Source organism: Solanum tuberosum, unplaced genomic scaffold (assembly GCF_000226075.1).
Source record: "Solanum tuberosum cultivar DM 1-3 516 R44 unplaced genomic scaffold, SolTub_3.0 scf00018, whole genome shotgun sequence".
NCBI lineage: Eukaryota > Viridiplantae > Streptophyta > Magnoliopsida > Solanales > Solanaceae > Solanum > Solanum tuberosum.
In genome coordinates this window covers 1918350-1926082 of record NW_006238944.1, presented here as the reverse complement: position 1 = coordinate 1926082, position 7733 = coordinate 1918350, and the positions used below count along the sequence as shown (strand labels likewise).

The 7733-nt window shown below is 36.1% G+C and overlaps 1 protein-coding gene across 1 annotated transcript in view; it reads left to right on the top strand.

Annotated features, from left to right (window-relative positions):
• Window positions 1-203: 203 nt before the first annotated feature.
• The window catches only part of LOC102579365 (translational activator GCN1), a 48242-nt gene continuing 40712 nt past the window's right edge, over window positions 204-7733 (top strand). The window contains exons 1-10 of the mRNA XM_006340412.2: window positions 204-526; window positions 4345-4721; window positions 4810-4941; window positions 5070-5451; window positions 5537-5683; window positions 5803-6114; window positions 6285-6358; window positions 6884-6960; window positions 7089-7125; window positions 7212-7378. Coding sequence (XP_006340474.1) covers window positions 412-526; window positions 4345-4721; window positions 4810-4941; window positions 5070-5451; window positions 5537-5683; window positions 5803-6114; window positions 6285-6358; window positions 6884-6960; window positions 7089-7125; window positions 7212-7378 — 1820 coding nt within the window. The 5' untranslated portion in view covers window positions 204-411. The remainder of the gene's footprint in view (window positions 527-4344; window positions 4722-4809; window positions 4942-5069; window positions 5452-5536; window positions 5684-5802; window positions 6115-6284; window positions 6359-6883; window positions 6961-7088; window positions 7126-7211; window positions 7379-7733) is intronic.

Sequence of the window (7733 nt, the reverse complement as noted above, 5' to 3'; positions counted from 1 at the left end):
AAAATATGATTAAAAAGTGCCTAAAAACTATTTTATTATGTTATGCTATAAATTGAACATCTAAATAAAATTATGACAAATTTAAGGGATCTACATAAAGTAATAAAAAAAAATTCAATAAAATTAACAAGAGCCAATAGGTAAAAAAAAAAAAGAGACAAAAGTTAAAAAAAAAAGGACAACACTTGAAATGCCCTTCTGCTTGGTGGTCTCTTCTCAATTAACTACACTTTGCAGCCTTGTTGCTGCAGCCATCTGAAACCCTAAAATCTCATCTTTCATAGCTTCTCTCTTCATTTTCCTTCACAGTGGAGTCGCCATTACTTCCCTCTCCGCCGTTTTTGGAATCTCCGGAGCGAGAGGCTACTGAGTCACTTCTGAGTCAAATCTTGAAATCAGCGTTCGCTTCAAATGGCAAGTCCAGTGGAGTCACTAACTTCCATTAGTTCATCAGTCGCAACATCATCGACCAAACGCCGAATTCAGTTTTTTCGCAATGAGATTCCTTCAATTCTCAGTAATTCTGGTCAGCATTTTTCTCTTATGGTTTATAATATGCATGTTGTTGTTTTCCCATCCAAGTTGGCTATTGTTTGAATTCTTTTTTTGGAGGTATGGTCTGTTTGGTACGACGGTAAACATGTATTTTGGCAAAGTATTTTCCATGTTGATACTTCGTGAGGAAAACATTTTGCATTCAAAAGGAGCAGATTACTTTTCCTTTACAGATATACACTCTACACTCTTACTTTGTAGCACTTTGCTTCAACTAATAAGTAGTATCATCAAAATATTGTCTTTCAGTCTAAATTACACCTTGACTAACTCAAGTGACTTTGTACACATTTGAACACTGGAAAATAATCCAGAAAATGTTTTTATATCCGTGCACCCATATAAGAGAAATAGATCACAGGTTGTCATTTTCTTTAGTTATCTTATCTGGATACCCAAGTAGCGCATTGGAACAGAAATATTAAAGGAAATGGACTAGTAAGGCTATGCTTATGGTTTGAACTGTTGAAAATTAAATGATTTTCTCACGAATGTGCAAAGATAATTTTATAGTTTATTTAAGTTAATATTTCCTGGATTTTGTAACTTTTTGCATCTTCTTGATGCCATCGATTAATTCTACTTACTTCATAAAAAATAAAGTTAATCAAAGTTAATATTTCTTTTTTCAGCCCCATTATGGCATTTTGGTATGAATAAAAGCCATGAAATTTTATGGGGAAGTGAGTTAAAGCCTGTGGAGATTTTTCAACTTATAGGTGTATTAGAAGGGAATTCTTGAGGAAACTAGCTTTTTTGTTTCTGCATCCATTCCATATTTCTCCTGGCAAAATCAAATTCTAACTGAATCATCCTAATAGTTCTGAACAAGTCCTTCATGGGATCTTCGTAGATGAGTTTGCATTCCTCAATCCAGTCTTGAACTTTTGACATCTAGGATAACTAGCTGGAGCACCCATGATGCAGTTCAACAAAATCTAAAAAATGATCAATATGTAAATTATTTTTGAATTTGGTGCTAAAAAAATCCTAGCTTCATAATTGAATGAAGTTAGACGGTACAACTCTTATTGTTTTAATAATTCACAAAAGAGTTTCTCAATGAATTAGGAGCAGGTGCGCAATTGCCTAAGTTTGATTAGCTGTTTTTGGTTGAAAATATTGCTTTTGGTTGCGACCTTGTTAGGTTGAGCACTTCCCTAGTTGGTGATAAAAAAAAAGAATATACTAAGCATCTATTTTCTTTTGTAGGTGCCTATAGAGGCATAGAAAGTCATTACTAAATTGATGTGATTAATGGATGACTAGAAAGCATTGATGTGCTTAAAAAGGGTATTTGTTTTGTCTAATATGAACATTTATATGGCACTTCATCAAAATAAAACTTGGACATGCATTTGACATTTATGAGATAAATATGCTACAAATTGCAGTTGGATTCAGTATATTTTTAGTCTTGCGATCTTGGAGACATGTTGATTTGTGTATCTTCTTTTTGAACAAGTGAATCCATGAATTAAATGTTTGAGCTTTATGTTGCACTAGGAGTAGCAAATGAGTTTTGAGTGATCGTGTATGTGCGTGTTAGTGTGATGGAGGAAATTAACCGTGACAAATGTTCTAATATGAGAGGAGATGGGGATGCAACCTGCGGGTGTATCGGAAGTGTTATTGTTGACTTGACAAGATGGTTGTAATTGAGCCACAACTTCACATTGTATATTTTTTTGTACCATCTTGGTTTGCAGTGTCGAGAAATTTTGATTATCAAAGACAAAGAGGTTCGGTGACAATGTGATAGACTTAGAGCTTGTTTGAATTTGCTTATTTTATGTGCTTTTAAGCCAACATAGCTTTTAAGCACTTCTATAGTGTTTGAGTAAGATTAAAAAAATGCTTTAAAGCACTTGTTTTTAAGACAAAATAGCAAAAATAAACCAAAATTTCTAACTTATGGCTTTTGTCTTATAAGCCATAAGCTTTAAGCTATTCCTAATAGGCTCTCATTCTAGTTTGTAAAAGAACAATTTAATTTCTTGCCACCAGAGCTTTGGCCTAGTATTAAGAGCATAGGACGTAATTTGTAGGTTAGGCAGATGCCATAGGATAGAAGCATGCACATACAAAAGTATGATTTTAGTGAAGAAGGATAAAGGGATGGGCTCATTATATGCAAGTTTGGACCATGCGTGACTAGCCCTTGGGATTTCTCAATTATAAAAAAAGATTTGATTTCCTTGGATTTGGTGATATTGTTCTATCTTCGTGGTGCTTTATGCAAACCTAACTTTAGGGGGTCATTCTCCGGGAATCCTTCTAAAAATATAATAGACCTTTCTTTAGCTTCTTTTTCTTGCTCCTCCTCCTTAACCCTTTCCTGTACGTGCACTACCTATTGATAGCTTCCTGGGTGATCTTACCACTCTTTACTCCTTTGCCATGCATTCTCCATCAAATGATTCAAATCTAAGAAATCCGTCTTTTACCTGCAACTTTCAGCTAAAGGAGAGCTTGATCAATTCTTTTTTTTTCTTCTTGCTCGATCAACTCTTAGTTGCTATGGTTTCGTTGTCAATTCTAGGCTTGTGAATCTTGCAGTTTTTCTACATTATAGTATCAAACAAGATGTGCAGAGTCTCTAAGGATTTTATTGGTGATATACTTAATATTAGCTATAGAGGTTAATTTTTCACTGGGAATGTTGTTGTAGAGGATAATTTTGAGAACTTTTGCATGACATTTTGAAGGTTTGAGACCCTTTCCTGGTTATGGTTTGCATAACCAGTACCGACTTATCTACCGTAAGACTAATGCATATAAATGATGGAGATCATTTTTCCCCCCAAATTAAGTGGTCCTTGTTCATATTAGTGAATCAGGATACGATATGCCTTGTGATATATTGGGCAAGTTGGAAAATGTTTGGTCTCTCAAATAACTTAAACTTTTAGATAAGATGATCATACATCTTCAATATGATATCAAAGCAATCAGAGGTCCTGGTATCGAGTGTCACTGCTGCCCATTATCAAAAAATATATCCATGTGCTTATCACATGAAAAGAAAGAACCAGGCCCCGCCTGTGAGGATGTGTTGAGAATATAACTAAGTAAATAAAAATGTGCTGTCTAACAACGAAGTGGTCATACAACTTTAATAGTTTCATCTTTGTCAAAAAAACAACAATTTCGATAGTTTCATTATGATAGCATGATAAACTAGAAATCATCACAGTATAGGAAATGAGAGACTCCCTTATGGCAAATCAGATGCCATAGGATAGAATTGCTTACTTTACCTCTTTTAGCACCATCATTGTAGTTTTGTTTTTTTTTTGGGGGGGGGGTGGTGGTGGTGTTGGTTGGGTTGAAAGCATAATCTTCTCTGTTGTTTCATTTCATGATAGCGTTATCTATGCATTTCTAATTCCCATTGATACATGTTCAAAATAGTCAGTAAAATCACACATGAATGAGTGTTGGTGATATTTGTCTTTCCTGTACCATAAGGTGAAACGGGTATAGGGGTTGTTAGGTCACTCCTCTACAAAGAAAAATTGTTGACATTAACTGCACAGATTTTGACATGTGGATATGGTACAGATAGTGCAATGTTGCTTATGTGATATACCCACTTTTTTTTGAGAATGAAAAGCAAAAAAAGGTGGTCTTGAATTAACAGTGATAAACAGGTGGTCTTTCATGGTGCATTTCTAGATTACTTTTTAGTGAAGTATTCCTATTAGAAATTGAATGCATATTTACTCTTTCTAATGTTAGAATTTAATCTTATGTTTTCAAGCTCACTGTTGGATTTGAATTCTACAGAGATGACCGCTGAAATTGCTTCCCTGTTGGTAGAAGTAATTTTCAGTACAACATTTATTTATGATGATCGAGGATCAAGGGCTGCAGTGGATAATGTGGTTATCAAAGCATTGGGTGAAACCTTTTTTATGAAAGCTTTTGCTGGAACCCTTGTACAATTCATGGAAAAACAGTTCAAATTCCAATCCTATATAGGGTGCCACAGACTCTTAAGTTGGTCTTGTCTTCTCCTAACTAATAGCCAGTTTCCCTCGGTATCAAAGAACGCAGTGTGTCGACTAGCACAAGCGCAAGCATCAGTCTTGCATATTGGTATGCAAGGATCATCCCATGTTAGACGGACCTGCAAGAAAAGCTTGTTCTTTTTGTTTTCAAAGGTTTCATCTCGTCTGACTAATATGCAGGTCTTAATTGAAGCATGGTTTTAGAGGTCCTAATTTTCTTTATAATATGTTTCGTTTTCAGGCACCAGATATTTACAGAACTTACATGGATGAACTAAGGGATTCAAGGATCACTTACAAGGATTGTCCTGAGTTTATACTCTTGATGCTAGAATTTTCAAGTGCAAATCCACCTTCATTTGATCAATGGAAGGTATGAATTGGTTTTCAAGCAACTCTTGGGATGTAGAAGCTATGGCACTTGAAGCCAAATATGTTAGGATCCATCTAGGCCTCCTCTGTGCTTTATATTTACATATATTGCGTTGTTTCTGTCTGCAGCAAAATTTTCTTGAGATGTATGTTAAAGCTGTTCTAAATGCAAGAGAAAAGCCACCAAAGGGCCTCAGTGATGCTTTCGTTCCATTATTTTCTCGTTTGACACATGAAGATTTTAAGAACACTGTCATTCCCTCATCTGTCAAGATGTTGAAACGAAATCCGGAGCTTGTCTTGGAATCAGTTGGAATCCTTCTTCAATCTGCCAAACTTGATTTGAGTAAATATGCTGTAGAGATTCTTTCAGTGTTATTGTCACAGGCGAGACATGCAGATGAAGATAGAAGGATTGCTGCTGTATCCATCGTAAGGTGCTTAAGCATAAAATCTAGCAGTCCAGATGCTATAGAAGCGATGTTTAATGCAGTCAAATTGGTTATTGGAGGTTGTGTTTCTAACTTTATATTTTCCTTTTGACTTGTTGATATGGCATTTTTCTAACTAATTTACTGGACCTGGAATATTTACAGGTTCAGAAGGAAGGCTTACATTTCCCTATCAGAGAGTTGGCATGATAAATGCACTGCGAGAATTGTCAAATGCCCCAGAAGGAAAACACCTTAACAGCTTGTCAAAGACTGTTTGTAATTTCCTTTTGTCTTGTTACAAGGATGATGGTAGGTTTCGGTATCTTTATTACGTTGATGTGTGTGCCTAGCTTCTCTCTGACAATTCCTTCTTCTGCAATGTCTTCTTTAGCTTACAGATCTATGGGTTATTCTTTATGTTTATCCAGGTAATGAAGAGGTCAAGCTTGCATGTTTATCTTGTTTGGCTACTTGGACTGCAAAATGTGCTGATGCAGTTCAGCCCGATGTTATATCTCTCATTGCGTCAGGCCTCAAAGAGAAGGAAGCACTTAGAAGAGGTCATCTTCGCTGCCTGCGAGTAATGTGCCAAAATGCTGATGCTCTTCCACATATGTCCCCTCTGCTGGCAGCTCTTATACAACTTGTTAAAACTGGTTATATGAAAGCAGCACAACGGTTGGATGGCATCTATGCATTACTCTGTGTGGCAAAACTTGCTGCAGTGGATGTTAAAGCAGGTTTATTATGACTTTTCAGTTTTGTGGTGCATGAATAATGGTCACTGACCTAGTGACAAATTTGGTTACCGACCTAAATTTTCGCAGTCTGTGATTCAATTCAGTTACTTCTTTTCATGTGGATTTTTGCTTATCACACATTCTAATTTTGCCTTTGCTGCTGTTGTTAGATGAGACTATAATAAAGGAGAAAATTTGGTCATTGGTATCACAGAATGAGCCGTCAGTGGTGACAATTCCTCTGGTGAATATTCTGAGCTAATTTTTGGTCATTTTAAATGATTGTTGTTAGAAGTTGGCACAGAAGAAGCATAAGATGATATTCTCTCTGTTGGAACTTTATGTGGTTGACGACATTCTTGGTGAATTGACAATTTTTCCTGGCATGCTTTTAGTCTGAACAATTAGAAGTAATACTCTCGGCTTTGAAGCTGATGCTCTTTTCATAGGCCTCATCTCTTCAAATTTCATTTACCTTCTTCCTTACCTCTACTCTTCTTAGTGGGAGGTCTTAAACTTTTGTGTTGTTTTTTCACATTTTATCACCTGACAGTCCAGGATGTTGGTTTTCCCCTATTGACATTTTGAGTGGTTTAAGTTCCTAAACATCTTAAAGAAGTTTTCAACAGTGTATGAGGTATAATGCCAAGATAATTCTATGCCCTTCTCTTCGAGGACCTATATCTTGATACAAGATGCATGAGAAAGTCTTAAATTTGTGTTGCAATTTCTTTAATGCACTCTCAACATGGTTCGATACTCTTTCCAGGCCTCAAAATTATCAATCGAGGACTGTTTGGCTTGTCATGACCTTTTTGAGGTGATGCTTGTAGATCATTCACAAAGGTTAGTTTTATGGTAAACATGGGAATCCTACTATGATGAAGATTCCACTCTCAGTTTGCTATCTGTGCATATATTTAATTTGTTGCCAGGAAGTATCATTATTGAAGTTGAATGTCCCTTTTCTACAGGGTATTGGAGACTTTTGCAGTCAAGACGTTAATGCAGGTTAATTGGCAAGGTTTATTTAATTGGGTGTCATCATCCTTTAATGAATTTGTCCTTATTTCTAACCGGTTCTTAATCCTTCACAGTTCATACTCTTTTTACTATGCCATCCAAATTGGGATATCCGAAGAGCAGCTTATAATTCTACGAGGAGGATACTTTCTGCTACCTCACAGTTATCTGAAACTTTAATGGTTGAGTTTTCGAGTTATCTCTCTGTTGTTGGTGAAAAGGTTATTCAAATAAAGATGAGGTGAACTTTCTACACATGCTTATGCCTTTAATATTCCCCACCCTGAACCTTTAGACAAATGGATTTAAAAGAAAATTAAGTTTGAAGAACCCACTCTGTCTACCATCTCAAAAAAAAGAAAAAAGAACCCATTTTGTCTCGAAGTGGACCTTGTTTGCACTGCAGCCATGAAAAAAGACGGAAGTTATTGAGATTAGGTGTTTTATTACTCTTAAGTAATATGGATTTTATAACCTGATTTGGTCCAGGATGCATAGATCTTAGCTAGGAACAGGATCAAATTTTAGGTGACATATCTAAGTCATGCTGCAGTACTCAAATGTGCTTGGGTGGGGGAGGGGGGGGGGGGGGAGAA